The 18,695-nt window shown below is 37.0% G+C and overlaps 1 protein-coding gene across 2 annotated transcripts in view; it reads left to right on the forward strand.

The window, feature by feature from the left end:
* Window positions 1–17,480, forward strand: part of Stim (stromal interaction molecule) — a 67,199-nt gene extending 49,719 nt beyond the window's left edge. Inside the window, exons 6-15 of one of the 2 annotated variants that reach the window (XM_073089438.1) lie at window positions 734–930; window positions 1,442–1,561; window positions 2,002–2,169; window positions 3,315–3,449; window positions 4,101–4,224; window positions 5,421–5,483; window positions 9,827–9,920; window positions 10,477–10,638; window positions 11,961–12,175; window positions 14,351–17,480. In XM_073089438.1, the coding sequence (XP_072945539.1) occupies window positions 734–930; window positions 1,442–1,561; window positions 2,002–2,169; window positions 3,315–3,449; window positions 4,101–4,224; window positions 5,421–5,483; window positions 9,827–9,920; window positions 10,477–10,638; window positions 11,961–12,175; window positions 14,351–14,499 (1,427 nt within the window). In that variant the 3' untranslated portion in view covers window positions 14,500–17,480. The remainder of the gene's footprint in view (window positions 1–733; window positions 931–1,441; window positions 1,562–2,001; window positions 2,170–3,314; window positions 3,450–4,100; window positions 4,225–5,420; window positions 5,484–9,826; window positions 9,921–10,476; window positions 10,639–11,960; window positions 12,176–14,350) is intronic. The other variant, XM_073089439.1, reaches the window with a different exon arrangement.
* The last annotated feature ends 1,215 nt before the right edge of the window (window positions 17,481–18,695 follow it).

Here is an 18,695-nt window from a genome sequence, read left to right on the forward strand (position 1 = left end):
TTTTACTAAACTAAATTGTGAGCCGACTGTACAGTTTTACAAAATAGAAATATAAAATGTGCCAGCTACCCATTTTCCCAAAAGAGAGATATAGGTACGTCAGACTGCACTGTTTAATAAAACAGAAACATATATCAGTGGGTGCACCAACGCAGTTATATGGACCTTGAAATCCGTTAATTAATTTAATTTTTTGAAAAAATAATCTAATACAAAGTTTATGATTTGTAGAGTTTCCTATTTATCAAAGAAGTGCAAATGGTTATGTCACGATTTAAAATTAACATACTGTAACTAAAGTTGAACTAAGATAATAATATTTCTAATTCATAGTCATATTATGTTCAGTAATAACATTGTAATGAAACTTTACATACGTTTTATATGCTTTTATGCCTTTGTATATTACCTGCAGAGTTAAACCTTAACGACTATATTTTAGTTGTAAGATTGTATTATATTTATTATTGCAATTTTTATATATGTATTTTTTGCATCCTGTACATAATGTCATACTCATATGTAAATACTTGGTCTATTTAGTCTAGTAACCCCGCCATTATAGTTATTTTACCTTTGTCCGTGTGATTTGTTTTTATCAGTTATATTCCAGCACCGAACCTGCTGCACTTTTAGTTTTCGTTTGCTTAGAAGCTTGTTATGTCCTGCTTGTGACTTAGTACCCTTGCATGCGCCACAGTGCGCTAAAACTAATACGCATCGTGCCAACCAGAAGGCAGCAGATGGAAGGACTGGCTGCTCGCGTCGCTGCTGCTGGGCGCGGTGGTGGGCGGCTGGGCGGCGCTGAGGGCGGGCCGCGCTAGCCGCCACCAGGTGCAGAGGATGCTGCAGGACATGGAGCAGCTGAGGAAGGCCGAGATGGCGCTCAACGATATGCAGAAGGAGCTCGAGAAGGCGCGCTTGGAACAGGTTTGTTGTTTTGATGTCTGATATTTCATACGGTTAATATAATTTTGTGATTTTATATGTGATTGATTTTTTTCTTGAACAGGAATTATTGCATGTTGAAGTTTTCTTGGAAAAATAAGTTATATTGTTACTTTTAGGTGACTAATGACCAAAGGGTTAGGTTATGTTAGGTTAGAATCAGCGTGAGGCTCAGCTTTAAGGACAGTAATTATTAAGAACAGTAATATTAATTGATTTCAACTATTGCCCGATTAAAGAGCGATTAGCCTTATTTCCGATTAGCCCTTGGTTTGTGTAACGCTCGTCAGTAATAATAATTCTTAATTCCTTTTTCGAGTTTGAATTAAATTTGTCACTTAAACTCCAGAAACAGTTGTGCAGTAAAATGTCTTTGTTGTAAACTGCGGTTAACAAACATCAACTGCTGCGAACAAACGTTTATAAATATCCTTAGTTACCTAACGACTTTATGATTTTATTCTTTTAACCATAAAACTATTTATCCTTGTAGGAGAACGTGACGACTGAAAAGAAGAATTTGGAGAAGAAACTGCGCGAGGCGGGCGACACTCCGCTCCTGAACTCCGCCTCATCGGATCTGGAGGTGTCGCAACTCAAGGCTGAAATAGAAGTACGTAATTATTCTCAAAAACTTCATTACTTCACGTTGGTATCCGTCGCGTATAGTTTCCGGATGCAATCCAAAACCAAAAAGAACTGAATCAAGGTGGTAAAACCACCTGTGCTTGGACCCCGGATGCACTACCGGCATGTTGGCGCTGCTGTATTTTAATTTAAAGGGTGTGGTAAGAAAGACATTTTTTCCGCGGCATACTAGCACAATTCTCAAGAGTAGCGGTGCATCTATGGCCATCCTCAGGTAGGAATATTATCCTATTTGGGATTGATTACAGATGTCCAGTAGCGGCAGGAGCCAGTTGCCATCAGATGGGCTGCTACTCCTATATTAAAAAAAACTATTATTATGAAATTAGATTTGTTTTGGATCTGGGTGTTTGTGTAATTTTGAGGAGGAGAGAGGATCTAAGTAGTGATTGTTTCATAACCCAGATGCTGAGAGGTGAGCTGAGGCGTGCTGAAGGTGAGCTGGAGGACCGCTGCTGGGCGCCGCCCACCGGCCTGCAGCAGTGGCTGCAGCTCACGCACGAGGTGGAAAACAGAGCGTATCTGCGCAAGAAGCAACAGGCTGATCTGCAGCTCCAGCAGGCTAGAGATGCGGTGAGTAGTCTATTCTTTGTTTGTCTATGGTTCAGTGTTAGAGAATTCATCAGGCATTAATGCTGCTCATGTAGGAGACCATGAATAGAGCGCACAGGCGCAAGAAGCAGCAGGCTTTTTTTTTTTTTTTTTTTTAACTGGTTAACTGGCAAAGAATGCTTTTAGCATTCGTGCACCTCACACACGTGATGGAGAACCGGGCCTATCAGCGCAACAAGCAACAGGCTGATCTGCAGCTCCAGCAGGCTAGGGAAGCGGTGAGGAGTCTATTCTTCTTCTGATAACTGGTTACTGGTAGAGAATTCTTTTAGCATTCGTGCAGCTCACCACGAGGTGGAGAGCAGGGCATATCTGCGCAAGAAGCAACAGGCTGATCTGCAGCGCCGGCATGCTAGGTGAGGTGAGGACTATATTCTTCTTCCATTGACCCCTTCAGGTGCACATAGTAGAACCCTTGGGGGTTTGACTCCGGGCCTACCAACGCCACATCTATGTCTGCTTAATAACATCAGTGTTAAGTGCTGCTGTGTTCTGGTTTGAAGTAAGAAAGACATACTTATCCGAAGCGTACCAACTTAGTCCTTAGGTCTAGCAACACATCTGTACAACCTGAGGTAGGAATCTTAGTCTTATCTTTGACTACAGACGTTCATGTGCAACAGTAGCCACTTAACCAGCCACTTAGCCACTGAATATTCCAAATATATAAAAAGTAGAAAAAAGTATTCGAAAGTGATATAATTATCAATAGCAATTATGTTGTCTATACTGTAATCCGTGATAGCCTAGTGGTTAAGAAACTCGGCCTCTCGATCGAGGGGTCCGAGGTTCAAATCCCAGGCACGCACCTCTGATTTTTCAAAGTTATGTGCGTATTAGAAATTAATTATCACTTGCTAAACGGTGAAGGAAAACATCGTGAGGAAACCTGCATACCTGAGAGATTTATGAAAAAAAAAAATGTCAAAGGTATGTGAAGTCTACCAATACGCACTTGGCCAGCGCGGTGGACTATGGCCTAATCCTTCTCATTACGAGAGGAGACCCGTGCCCAGCAGTGGGACAATAATGGGTTGATGATGATGATGATACTGTAATCAGTGAGATGCCAGTGTAACACTATGTATACGTGTATATATTTCCAGTGCGAGAAACTACGCAAGAAACGTTCGAGTTTGGTCGGTGCGTTCGTATCTACGCACGGCAAGTCAATAGACGACGTGGACAGGTCCATAGTGGAAGCTCGTACGGCACTCAACGAGGTCACTCAGGAATTACAGGTGAACTATAGCATAATGTGAACTTAAATATAGATTAAATCTATATTTGAAGTTATACTTCTTTACACGTGTTTACGCTATAACATTCGTAATTGATTTGCTTTTATTTGTACTGTAACTAGCGCCATCTAGGTTAAAAAATAAATAATAATATTCGACAATTGTCGGCGTTTAAAAGATGTGAAATTTATTGCAATTTTTATTAAATAAATAATACATAAAATCTAATTATTATTATATTCGATAGCAGGACATAACAATCATATTGCTAGTGTCGTGGGTTTGATTTTTTAATTACTACTACCCTGCCTTAATAAATATTGATATCATGACGTAACACCGAGTACTGGAGGGGCGGGTAGTGTTACTCTCAGTTCGATCGTAGCCTTCGACCAATGCACACGCGTTCCACGTGCTTGATGGGACGTCTTCGAGTATTATTAGTGTTTGAAGTGTTTTCTTTCGCATAACAATCTATCTCCTTGGACATATACTGACGAACCGCATACATACCAATGTGATAGATGAATAATCCGAAGTACTACAATATTTGTTACGTAAAGGAATAGGAATACTAAATTGCATTTGTCAGATATTAAAACATGGCTGTGTTGGTAGATCTCATGTATTTTCATACTTTGCGTGTTCTAGGAGAGAATGCACAGATGGAAGCAAATCGAGCGACTTTGCGGCTTCAACATAATCAACAACAACGGACTACAGTACCTCGAGAGCACCCTGTATAGGACCGCCAACGGCCGACAGGCCAGCAGAGGTAATTAACTACACTATACCCTATAAAAAGATATGTAAAATTACTTCAGATTGTTTAATCTTACTATACCCTATTAAATATAAATATGCTGGTAGTTTATTTCGCCATGTTTTTAATTTATATATCTGAAAGAATGTGATATTAATTTATTTCAAGATTTTAATGTAATTAAATAATAGTAGCAATCTGAACATTTATTAAATATTACATAATAATATTGAATTAATCTTTATTGCCACAGATGGGTTTTGAAACTATTCAGCGAATGTAACCCATTACATTATATATCTGCATAAACAAAATACATATGATATATTAAATAAAATCTTTATTTTTGCGCCAAAAAAAAATACCGATTTTCAGATTACCGTCTTTCCGCATATTAAAGGTAACATACATACAAAGACTAACAAAAATAAAACACAAATATTAAATATTTGTCACGCATGTCTGTCCCTCCCGGCACCGAACCCGCTACACAGTAATGGCGGTATCGGTCCTACGGATACGTCAGAGGTTACGTGAACGTTTAGTACAAGTCCGCTCGATTTTGCTCAAATCTTAAAGAAATAAGGAATTTTAATTATTATAATATGTATATGATTTTATGTATTGCAACCTCTGGATAGGGTGTCAACATCCGATGTTAGGTAAGGACGAGTTACTTGACTACAATTATAAGTGTAGATGAGTAGTGACACCCCTAGTTCGTACATAAAGCTAGGTTTACACAAAATTAAATTAAAACATAAATACATTTTATAAATAATTTAACACGATAAAACTGCGTTTTAAAATTGAAGTTTAGCTATTATATATTTCTTTCATTTTAATAATATTTTTTTGCACTCATTTTGAAAAGCAACATTAAAATTCTTAGCGTTTATAATGTATTTGAACAGCATGTAACGGCTCTTGTTCCCATGGGTTTCAAACCACACTGATAGATTCGAACAAATTTACATCACTTAAAAGCTAATTTTGCACCGAACCGGATTAATATTATAAAAATATATTCTCTCATAATCATGACTGTATGTTTCTCTATGGGTGTACAAACATAAAATAGTTTCAATGTGGTACTCAGGGGTAGAAATGCACTTTTATTCATCTCCGGTAGAATTTGTCCTATTTGTCGGCACTCCTTTTAGCTGCTACAGTAACAAAAAAATAATAAAGATTTTACAATATTCCAGGGCGAATGAGCAGCTCCCAGGACGACTTGAGCGTCGGTGACGACACCTCGCTCTGCGGCTCAGGTAAGCTCGAAGAGACCTCGCTCTTCCACGAGCACATCGACTGAGCGGCTCTCAGACTCTCGACCACTCTCGACGGCACTCGGCGACTCTCGACAACTTGTAACCGGTTTGCGCGAGTTTCTCGAACGCGAGAATTTTCTTGACAAAAAGCTTATGGTGAAATTCTAAATTTTTACAATTTGGGATCGGTACTTTTAGAAAGGGTTATGATTTAAAATAAAATAAAAGCAGTATTATTTGGCAAAATTCGCACGATAACTACTTTTTTTTGTCTTTTGTATATTTTTTTATAATATTTTTTATTCAAATAATGATTATTACATTTCTGTCAAACGGATAAATTATTTATCATAAAAGTAATTCGTTATATTTATGGGTTATTACATTCAATAAAAGAATCAAATAAAATGAAGTATAATTGTTTACAACTATTTGTCAGCATAATAAAATAATTATCATATTCGCTTCATTCGAGAAACTCGTGTAGTGCAACTCTGTTTTCCTAATGAATACATTCATGTTCGCGTTATAGATAATAAGACATAACTCGCGTGTTTCAATTTTAACAATAATTTCTGAATGATACAATTATTCAATCTGATAGCAGAAATATCTAAATTTATTACATTAAAAAAATGAATTAATTGAATATTATAGAGACCGTATATCATTCAAAAATAATCATTTTGTTTTTCTTAATTTATTTTCGTTGCGAATCATTTCGTTATTCAGAAGTTATAAATTTAAAAAAAAATCGTTTCTTTTATTTTACAGAATACAATTTTGTGCAAATATTTTTTTCACGTCGTTAACATCGAGAACTTCAGTGCACAAATGTAGTTCGTGTAGTTAGTTATATTTAAATATTTTCAAATCATTAAAAATTTTGAAAATATTTTCAGAGAACATATTTTGCCGCTTTTTACACGTAATTTAGTCCTTTACAAGTACTGGCCACTATTTTAATATTGGAAATTTAATGTAATGTACATTTAAAAATGTACAATTATGGATTTTTCTAATAATCTAAAACATATCAAATATGGGAAATCGTTAAAAAGACATTTTAAATTTTTTGATACTACTGATGATTTATGTACTAATAATGATTGTCGTTTTAAGAAAATTTTAATTTAGTTTTCAACTATTATTTACAGAAAATGTGATTTGAGACTCACATGTCACATTATTTTTACTCTTTTGATTTTAAACAACTAATAATCCAAAAAACTTTTATTTTTGCTATGATCTATTTTTTATTTTGTTATTGAATAAATTTTATTTGTTTGAATAGGCTCAAGCATATGTATTAAAATTTTATATTAATATTCTTTAAATGAATTAACTAATTATTACATTAAAAAAATTAATTAATCAAATTATGATTTAAAACCTACTTTTTGTACTTAAATTCTTATTATTTGCTCTAATAACTTATCGTCATTAAATGACTATAATAATTCTAACAATAATAATAAAATTAGGTGGCTATTTCTAATATTTAAATTTAAGTTAATGTAATCTCTTTAGAGATAGTTATTCTTTTATATTTATTATTATATTTTTGCAATAATTTATCAACCAGAAAAACGATAAGTGTGTGTCATATTGAAAAATAATAACACTTCCTCTTCCCGTGGATGTAGCCAGTTTTTATACTGCCTGCTGGCAACTATTGCCTGAGCGATAGTTGCTTAGGCTACCATCTTATCGCTTATGCGACTGAGCAGTTGAATAAGCCACTGAAGCTCGGGCGTCCAATTTGTATTTAACGGATTATCTTATAGGCAAAGTAATAGGGCTTCTGTGTAATTATAAAATATTTAATCGACCACGAACTGCAAAAAAAGAATGAGTTCATACCCTTATCGGTCATCCATACAATGACTGACAATGCAGTGTTGCTTATTGTACCTTATCCTTGCATACACAATCTCCACTTAGCCATAAGAACGTCATTTTATCAGTTTATATTTCATATATCCATCAGAATATATTTCCTTTATTATAATAAGTATGTGTATTTAACTTCCTTTTATATATTTATCTTTCTACTTTAAGATGACCTAAAATATCAGCAGCTTTTTATAACATACATACATAATACAATATTGTATGGACAGTTACTGTGAGTTCCTGTAGATTTCTTAACACTGTCCTTAGACCTAAGTTACTATAATTTATTATTTTAGTTTAAAAATATTGTAGTGTATATTTAAATTTATATTGGTTTTTAAATAAATATATTTTTATAAACTAAATCATTATACATCACAATCGATAGGAAGCTTTCAGGCTTTTTTTTAATTTTGATAAATTTTAGAAAAAAATGTAAAAGCATGTATGGAATAATGACTTTTTATTTCTTATATTGGGTTTGGGTGTATTGTGTGTTATCTTTGCATGTGTGTATTCTAACAGTTTTATAAAATTACTAAATTGAAAAGAGCATTGAGCATTCATATTATATTTTTTTTATTGTGTGATTGACACTGGATTATCATTGACACTGGATGTGGTTCTATAAATAAATAATTATTCGTCAAAATACTAATATTAATCATTTTGATTATCTAGTACATGCATATGCATGCTCGTAAATTTAAAATATCTATTATAATTACAGAATTTAATATTGGCTGTATCGCTAGTAATACATTAATACGGAAATCATTGTATAATTTTGTATGTAATTAACGGTAATGAAAACTTTTTTATTAGTTAAATTATTTAATATTGTGTGTATGTGTATATTACACATATTTTATTTTAAATAATAAAATTATAATAAAAATAAATGTAACACCATTAATTTCATTTAATTTGGTACTCTGATCTTTGTACCGCAATTAAAAATATTTCCCATAACTAAACGCTATCATTCAGTCATTTTGTGTTAACCCTGCTTGTTTGAATATAACTAATTTATGTAATCTTTATTAGAATTCCCCTGAGTTTATCTGTGCAAGTTATATTTTGTGATTTTTCTCACGAATTAACATAATATAGTTAAAAAATTAATTTAATATTAGAAACATTCCGTTTCCAATGTTTATAAAGTTTTTGATTATGTAGTGACGCCGAAAGTAATGATGATCGACGTTAACTAATTACGTATCAAATGTATGTGAAAGTATGTAGATATACAGGCCGAGTTATATTTTTTGTATATAATTATATTTTTCTATACGAAATTTTGTAAGGTAAGCGTGTCTGCGCGGCCACCTTACGGAAATATAAATACTTTCATACACATAGTACAAATTAGTAGGCGAAAGAATATTATTTCGTCCGCCACCCCACAGCGTGTCTAGCACGTACGATTTAAGATACAAATGTACCAAAATATTGTACTAATTGAAATCTATGATTAATAAATTTTAGTAATTATTATCTCCATCCAAGAATCCCGGCACTTACAAAAATATATTTATGCAATGTACTGCTTTAGCAAAATAAATGAACAGTGTTATTAGACATTACATTATATATTTATTTACAGTAACACTAGTATATTAGGAACGTGTTAATAAATTATTTATTTCAAAACGTTGATCATCTTTCCACGAGCCATTCATTATCTCAAAAACTGTAGTGTATTTTTCCTTTCGGGTCCCTAAACATACAATTTGCTGACCAAATTGTCCTGTGCACGTTTGAAAGCTTTTGACGATTGTGATTTTGGTTTTATTTCCTTCCCACAACCCGGCCTTCCCTGAGTTGCCAGTTTTGTTGTTTTGCCATAGACTAGACGCTTTGTTATGGCAACATTCGCCGCCACCGAGGTAAGATTTGATATAACTATAATACGCTTATATAACCACCTTTGCTTTCTTTCATTCTATTATACAGGGTGTATTATTTCATACATGCTTTTAATATTAGAATAGTTCATGTTATTTATTATATAAAGTATGGTTGGTTTGACGATTTTCATCGATGTTTTAATTCTCATTTTAACTATATGCTGTCATTGAAGGAATTTAACATTTTTTATATTTAATTTTAGCTGAGATGAAAAATAAATTATTAGGAATGGTTTGAAATGAAAGAAAATGGTTGTAAACATTTATTTATTTTTCCTTTTTTATAAATACTTTATAGCAATGTTAACTATTATATTTGTTGGCACTTTTAGTTATATCATTTTCAATGTTAAGAAATACAAAGAGAAAAACAACTTATAAAAAATTGATATTGAGCATTTATTTTTTTCGAAATGAATTAATTAATCTTCAAAATGTATTCAATACACAATTTTAATTCTATATAGTATAGGTACTTACAATACTACATACATTGTATATTTGAAGTTAAAAAGGAGGGAATTATACATATTTCAGTGGCGGATAACTTTGGATGGAGAGAGGATTCGTCGGGCAGCGAGGACCCCGACCCTCCCCACTACCCTCTAGACCTAAGACTTGCTGAGGCTAGGTAACGTATTATTTATATAGTTACATTGATGTTAATCATGCTTTGTATTCGTAATTAGCTAATGTAATAATTATTGTTAGTCATATTTAAAAGTTTTAAAATAAACCATGAGTGAATGGATGGTTTGAGACACATTTTTTTTTGTGTTAAAATTTTAAAAAGAAACTAATTCTATTTGTTGAAAAAATATTATACTTTAAAATAGCGGACCATTTTTCCGCTTTTTGTTCCCCTTCGAAAGGTATTGGGGGCACCTGGAAAGAGACACCAAATTATATGGGATTCTTTCTGCACTAAAACCTGATCGGTGGCTTGCTTCGGCTTTCGGGCTTTGGTCGGGTGAAAATTACGCTCGTCCCATACTTATTACGTGAACACACATATTGTCGTGCTATCCATGGTCGCTCACTAAACAGTTCGAGCTATCACCCATTGTGCCTGAAGCCTCAACAGTCCTTTCCGCTTTTCACGGGAGAATACCGAACCTCGTATTGTAGCCTTCAAATAATAACTCATGTATTCAACGAATATTAATTCAGGTTTGTTCAAATTTCAGGTTGCAGTTAGAAGAGAGGCTGGCCCAGGAGGCCCGCGAGCGGCGCTACGACGAACGACGGGAACGGCGGTTAGCTGACACACGCGGCTCACACAACGATGTGCGCAAGAGCCCCGAGGACCGCCGCAAGGACCCCGTGCACTTCGTGCTCGGGGGGGACAAGTATGTCACGGTACCCGGCTCGCAGCTAGAGGAGCGGCTCCACAGCGACGTGCGCAAGAGCCCCGAGGACCGCCGCAAGGACCCCGTGCACTTCGTGCTCGGGGGGGACAAGTATGTCACGGTACCCGGCTCGCAGCTAGAGGAGCGGCTCCACAGCGACGTGCGCAAGAGCCCCGAGGACCGCCGCAAGGACCCCGTGCACTTCGTGCTCGGGGGGGACAAGTATGTCACGGTACCCGCTTGCAGCTAGAGGAGCGGCTCCACAGCGACGTGCGCAAGAGCCCCGAGGACCGCCGCAAGGACCCCGTGCACTTCGTGCTCGGGGGGGACAAGTATGTCACGGTACCCGGCTCGCAGCTAGAGGAGCGGCTCCACAGCGACGTGCGCAAGAGCCCCGAGGACCGCCGCAAGGACCCCGTGCACTTCGTGCTCGGGGGGGACAAGTATGTCACGGTACCCGCTTGCAGCTAGAGGAGCGGCTCCACAGCGACGTGCGCAAGAGCCCCGAGGACCGCCGCAAGGACCCCGTGCACTTCGTGCTCGGGGGGGACAAGTATGTCACGGTACCCGGCTCGCAGCTAGAGGAGCGGCTCCACAGCGACGTGCGCAAGAGCCCCGAGGACCGCCGCAAGGACCCCGTGCACTTCGTGCTCGGGGGGGACAAGTATGTCACGGTACCCGGCTCGCAGCTAGAGGAGCGGCTCCACAGCGACGTGCGCAAGAGCCCCGAGGACCGCCGCAAGGACCCCGTGCACTTCGTGCTCGGGGGGGACAAGTATGTCACGGTACCCGCTTGCAGCTAGAGGAGCGGCTCCACAGCGACGTGCGCAAGAGCCCCGAGGACCGCCGCAAGGACCCCGTGCACTTCGTGCTCGGGGGGGACAAGTATGTCACGGTACCCGGCTCGCAGCTAGAGGAGCGGCTCCACAGCGACGTGCGCAAGAGCCCCGAGGACCGCCGCAAGGACCCCGTGCACTTCGTGTTTGTGAAGTGCAAAAATAGTAGTGATAACTGTTGGATATTAATTTCACGACCATGACGTTTGATAAGGCGATTAGAATTTACTAAAAAACTGCTTACGTAACATTGAAATTAGTCTTACAAAATTACATTTCGAAATGCCCTTTAATATTTGCTAAATCTCTTCGCAGTGTAAATTGAACCAACGGAGAGCTAATCTGTATGTTTTGGTACTTAAATCCTGATGTTCATGCGTAATATCTAATGTTCGTATCACTTCTTTTACCCCCAGCGAACGTGACCGGCGGGGAGTTGACCCGCACGATGGTATATATCCTAATATTTCCGTAACTTGTCCGCAGCGTGAACTGGACGGGCGAGGAGCTGTCCCGCGCGCCGCACTCGCAGTCCCAGCCGGCGCTCCGAGCGTCCCTGCGGGGGGCGCCGCTGCCGCCGCCGCGCCGGCCCTTCGCCTCGGGCCCGATCGTGCGCTCGCGGAGCACCGACGTCGTGGCGGTGGACGAGCCCCGCGCGCCGCCCCGGCAGCCGCTCGCCAGGCAGAAGACGCTTGCTGAAGGTAAGCTTGCTATATTACGTTATAGAAAAAACACACCTCAGACATCGGCTTGCAGGTGAGGTAGGAGACGCTTGCTGAAGGTGAGCTTGCGATATTACATTACCACTGCTCAGACATCGGCCTGCAGATGAGGTAGAAGACGATGGCTGAAGGTGAGCTTAATATACTAAACAGTGTGAAGACGCTTGCTGAAGATTGGTTTATGATGTTACCTTACCCCCCTCCTCCCCAAGATACTGAACAGGCGAGGAGCTGTGACATTGACAGACAAGACAGGCTGCTCGTGGTCGCTCGCTGAAGGTTGGTAACGTGAAGTAATGAAATGAAGTGATTATCCCTTCTACTACATAAATAGCCGCGTAGATAGCCTTTGACAGACCATGAAGTTGCTATTGTACTAAACAAGTGAGAATTTGACAGAAGAAAAACGCGCTAAGTACTTGTAAGGCGAAAGATGATCGCTGAAAATAGATTTGTTGATTTTTGTTTCCCTCATGACATGTTACAACCGTGTCGGTACATTACGTCAAGCTATCGCTGAAGATAATTTTTGCAATTAAATCTTACCATGACTTTCCTCCTTTTTTCAAAATTAGCGAAAACCACACCCAGCTTATCGGTCAAAATACACTCGCTAAAAACGCGTTTAAAATTTTATTAGGACCTTGAATAAGTTCTCGCTGTTTTTTTTTCAAAAATAAATTATTTAAAATACAATGCTTACAATGACATTACTCAAAGTATTGTTCATCATTAGAGACCACTTTCTCCCATCTCTCTGGTAGCAATTGAATCCCCCGTCGGAAAAATGACTCATCTTTCGAGGCAATCCATGAATCAAGCCATTTTTGGGCTTCTTCAAAAGAATGGAAGCGCTGCTCGCTTAAACCGTGCGCCATCGACCGAAACAAGTGGTAATCGGAGGGGGCTATGTCCGATGAATACGGCGGGTGGGGTAGAACTTCCCATTGAAGTGTTTCCAGGTAAGTTTTGACTGGGTTTGCCACATGTGGCCGAGCATTATCATGTAATAAAATCACTTTGTCGTGTCTCTGCTCGTATAGTGGCCGCTTTTCTTCCAGAGCGCGACTCAAACGCATCAACTGAAGTCGATAGCGAGCTCCCGTGATAGTTTCATTAGGTTTAAGCAGCTCATAATAAATTACGCCCCGCTGATCCCACCAAATGCAGAGAAGAAGCTTAGAACCATGGATATTTGGTTTAGGCGACGATGTTGATGCATGACCCGGCATACCCCACGATTTTTTTGGCTTTGGATTGTCGTAGTGAATCCTCTTTTCATCCCCAGTGACGATACGGTGCAGAAAACCTTTTCTCTTTTGTCGTTGAAGCAACAATTCACACATGAGAAAACGTCGCTCTACGTCTCTCGGGTTCAACTCATACGACACCCAATGTCCTTGCTTTTGGATCATTCCTAACGCTTTTAAACGTTTTGAAACTGTTGACGCATCTACTTGTAACGTTTTCCCAAGCTCTACTAACGTCTGACATGGATCTTCTTCAAGCAATGCCTCCAATTCTTTGTCTTCAAATTTTGTCGGTGCTCAAGAAAGCTCTTTGTCTTCAAGGTCAAAATCATTACTTTTGAAGCGCCTAAACCAGTCTCTGCACGTTGTATTCGACAAAGCATTGTCACCATATGTCTCAACGAGAATTCTGTGTGCTTCTGCTGCAGATTTTTTCTGAATAAAGCAGTGCAATAAAATTCCCCGCAAAAACACTTTATTTGGCACAAAAGTACACATTTTCCCAAAAGGCAAATAAATATGTAGTTGACGCTGTGGTAAACTCTATTCTACTATAATTTAAGGTTACATATAGCACTACTTTGGTGATTCGTTACCGTACGAAATTCCAAGCGCAGAGTGCCGCAACGCCATCTTTCAAAAAACAGCGAGAACTTATTCAAGGTCCTAATATTATTTCCCTTCCTTCTCTCAAAATAGTCTAAACAGACTAAGGTCGGATCAGCCGTTTCTATACAACACTGAAAAGTAATTCCAGATTATATCCCCTCCATCTACATCTACATTTCCCTCTCGCTATACATATTACAGTTTGAACTAAATGTGCGAAAATACCCCACCCGTACCTTCGTACGAAAGTATTAAAATATTTTGTACAGAATAGAAAATATAATTGTATCCACAGGAATGGAACATTCGGAGACGCCGTCTAGCAACACACCACCAGAGGAGGAGTCCACAGACTCCTCGCTGATGGAAGACGAAGGAGTCCCGAAGCCGAGACGGAGACGCATCCAACTGCCCTTCGGCAAGAAGGCCAAGATGCCCGCGTGACGGCCCTCAACTATAACCTATGTAGACCAAACCCTTAGGTCGTTTGTCCACCGCACCGTCACCGAGCCGATACCGAGAACGAGATTATTTCGGGCCGATTTTAATATGTCCCGACGGCGATAGTTTGTCCACCGCAACCGATATCGCCGGTTCATTTTGTTCCAGCTGTCACGCGTGTGACGGTATATGGACAAATTTCAATGTGATTTATATTGCCGGCACATCTGTCCGTCAAAATCTCGGTGCCGATCTAGCGGTCACGCCGATCTACTCGAAATATCGGCGGCCGGGATGAGGGTGGTCGAGTGACGGACGTGCGGTGGACAAGCGGCTATAGTAAATGTATGTACGCTACTTCGGCGCCGTCATTAATTATAGGTAACGGCTCGGTGACGGTGGCGGTGGACAAACAGCGTTTCGGTGAATATCTGAATGATTTGTGATCGTAGGGCATCGTTTCTCAACCTGGGGGTCGGGGGTATAAAATTTTATCTTATACCTATGTTATCAAAAAAGGCCGTAGATAAAAGACATAATGAAGTAATGTTGTTTTGACATTATTACTGAAGTAATATACCGGTTACTGGTTGTGTAATTTTATATATTTTATTAATTATTAAGGGTAAAAATTCATGTTTTGCTATATGAAATTAAACACAATTATTTATTAGTGATCAAGGGGTATTTTTATTAGGCAAGGGGTCGCGTCAATAAAAAGGTTGAGAAACTGCTATAGGATTTTAACCACAGAACAGATGGAAAGTAGAAATGTGTACTTAAAATAATGTTAAAGTTGTTATCTGTAATGTTTTATTTTTTCTTCTAGATAGAATTGTAAATGCAACGATCAGTAATTTATGATTATGATATACTGATTAAAAACTTGTCACAATACTTTTTTTCTCACGCATCATAGTTCTTTATATAACGTATAGTGTAGAGACGATGATGACAAGTAAATATGCCATGTAATTTAATTACCATTTACCAGTGACGTGTGGCTCATGTTGCAAAAAAACATGTAATATTTTTGTGTTAATGCCAGAACATAATTCATAGACACATTTCTACTTAAAGCCGTTCTGTGAATTGCCGGTTTCGGTATAAGATATTTTTGACTTTAACAAAAGCCATTTTACACTGTTGCCGACTATATATATATCTATGGACAGACTGAATTCATAGACAATGGATGCAGATATCTGTATTTGCAATAGATCCATATCAACTAAATTTGTGTATGCATATAATCTGTCGATAGCAATATTCACAGACAAATCGATCTGATTTCCAACAGTGTAATTGGGCTTTAATTTTATTTATTGACTGAGTGACTGAAGTTATATCGAGTTAAGTAGCAAATTCGCTTTCCCCAAACAGTATGATATTATGCACGTCCTTAAGTATTGTTTGTTTCGACCTAGCGATGACTATTCTCATACAGATTCTATATTTTATATAATACAAATGTTTTTGATATAATACCTGTTTTGTCAAATGTCTTATGCCACATTTAGATACTCGCGAATAATTCGTCGTCTAACTTGTTGAACACTGACGCGTATGTAAACACTACGCACGATAAAAGGCACGTAGTCTTTTGATTCGCGCTGAAAATACTATATCTTGCTGAGACCGGACGAGCGTCATAACGAATACCGAATATACCCAAGTGGATAATTTACATGCTCGTACGTTTTCATTCGTCTCTACTCGACGAGTATCTAAACCTAGCATCAGGCATATACGGATCCAAATATTTTTAGATCTGCATAGTAGGAAAATTTTAAATAAAATGAATGAATCGTCAATTGATTTGTAACCATGAAGTGATATATCCATAAAAATATTTTTACAATAGAATAGAGTAGAAATGTTTGTTTTATCTTTGCAAATGTATTTTTTTATTTGAGGTAGCCAAGTACTTATATTCGTGGCCATAATTTACAATTTTAAATAACCTGACCTGTAATAATGTATATAGCACATGTTGCAAATTCTCATGGACTTCCAATATTAATTTTGAAATTTACGCCAAAGTATTTGTATTATTTATATATAGCCTAGTTACAATATACCAGTTTTATGTATATAAATAAATCAGAAATGCCAATGTCCACTTTTATAAAGGTAACATTTATATGCCACTTATTTGGATTGTTAATGATATTTCTGTATTCCAACATCCTTTGTTAACATAATCTCCCCGTTTTAATAAGAGATTCTATATTTTATGTACTTATTTATTTTATATTTACGTTTTTATTATATTACAGTATTCTTATTGTGCGTGAATCACTGTAATGTTGGAACACTTGTGTGATATGGTTATTGTAACTGCCTATTTTCGTTGCTTTTTATCTTTCAGATCCTGTGGTGTAAGAATTTTTATTCTTATTGTTTAATAGCAAATTAGTTTTGAAATGGGTTACCAAGGAAATAGGAAATTAAAGTTGAACAGCTTAAGTCAAGTATTTTTATAAACCTAGTCCCAGAAGTGGGATAAAAATGGGTTGATGACGCCGTTTAAACTGTGAATGTGGCGTGTGAAATACGCTCACAAATCCTTTAGTGATAAGAGTTGGAACTGTAACTTTGTATTGAAAAGTTATTAACGCAATAGTTAACATAACAACCCGTTATTCAAATATTATAGAAATCAAAAATTCCTGCATTTTAGTATAATTCCCAAAAAATCAAGATTGGTAAAAAAATAAAATTCTGAATAAATAGTACTATTATTCAATAAAAAAATGACACAAGTGTCTTTTTAGGAAAAAAACATAATGGTGTCAATTTGTATAGTAGTAAAAATAATCACTATGTTGCTTTTAGACGAAATGTCGCACTTAAGTAGTGTGTCTGTGTCTGAAGTATATGAGGCCTAGAGAAATATCACGAAAGTATTCCCCAAAATGGAACGTTATTTGTAGAGATCTTGATAAATCGTGTTATATTTCTGCGATTTATAAATAGGTATTAAGGTAATGAAGGTTTAACCTTTTTGCTAAATATTGGTACAACTATACAATGTAGTGCAAAACAAAAGAATCCGACCGTGTCTGTCTGTTTGTGCGGTCTGACATCAAGATTTACGAATTTTGATTCTAATGTCACTGATCAATTATTAATTCCTGATTGAAAATTAAAATACTTCAGTTGCACTGACTACATACTAGAGTATTTCTTAAAACTTTACCCATTCAATATCTGGCCGGGTTACAAGTAAAATATAAATTTGTAAGCTTCAGAAAGCAGCAGTGGTACTGTCATTATTAATCTTAATCATCCATGAAATTGACAGTTAAAAATGTGCGTTTTTAATATACTTAGAATTAAAATGAAAGGTTGTACGCGAAATAACTATTTGAATATTGTTAGTATGATCTTATATTTGTATAGAATATTGATTTACTATTAACATAATATTATTATGTGCAATAAAAATGTACGTTGTATGAAATTTCAAGTGTGAAAGTTCTCTAGAGTTAATTTTGAAAATATTTGGGAGCGATTTTACTAATAATTGTAATTTATATTTTAACATTAATATCATATCGCATCATTCCCTGTTGTTTGTGTAGATTGATAGCGATATAATTGCCCCTTAGCTGTGTATTGTAGTGGATAATATTAAGGCAATGTGGTGCTAAATGAACATTTTCAGACTGAAGACGACGCATGGCTCAAGTTTTGTACAATTGTTGGACAATTTCGTTGATTGTAATTGAATTTTAAATTTGCGATGTTTTTATTCGCCTTGCGACGTACTTATATCAATACGAAATGTTTCTTATTTCGTAGCATTTGTTTATTTATTTTTGCCTTTCAAGTTGCTATTAAAGTAACACTAACTCGCGGTTACTAAATTACTTACTGTAAGTGAACCATGTTCATCCATTTGTTTATATAAAAATATTGTGTTTGAAAGCTATTAATAAATAAACAAACTAGCAAAGTAATCAGTGCCAGTGCTTGGCATTTTAGTACTATTCTGTCTAACACTAAATTTCTTCCTAATGTTAAAATGCGAATATAAATCAGACGAAATCTCGTAGTGTCCAAACTTAGCAATAATACCAACGTAAGTATCACCTAATTGTACTTAAATTGTGAATTTATAACGCTTATGCATTGCGTATTATTTTTATTTACAAACTCAGACAAAAAAGATAACAAGCTTGGCGTTAAATTAG

This window comes from Epargyreus clarus, unplaced genomic scaffold, assembly GCF_041222505.1.
Source record: "Epargyreus clarus isolate Ecla_fem2 unplaced genomic scaffold, WU_Ecla_fem_2.2 ptg000029l, whole genome shotgun sequence".
Taxonomy (NCBI): Eukaryota; Metazoa; Arthropoda; class Insecta; order Lepidoptera; family Hesperiidae; genus Epargyreus; species Epargyreus clarus.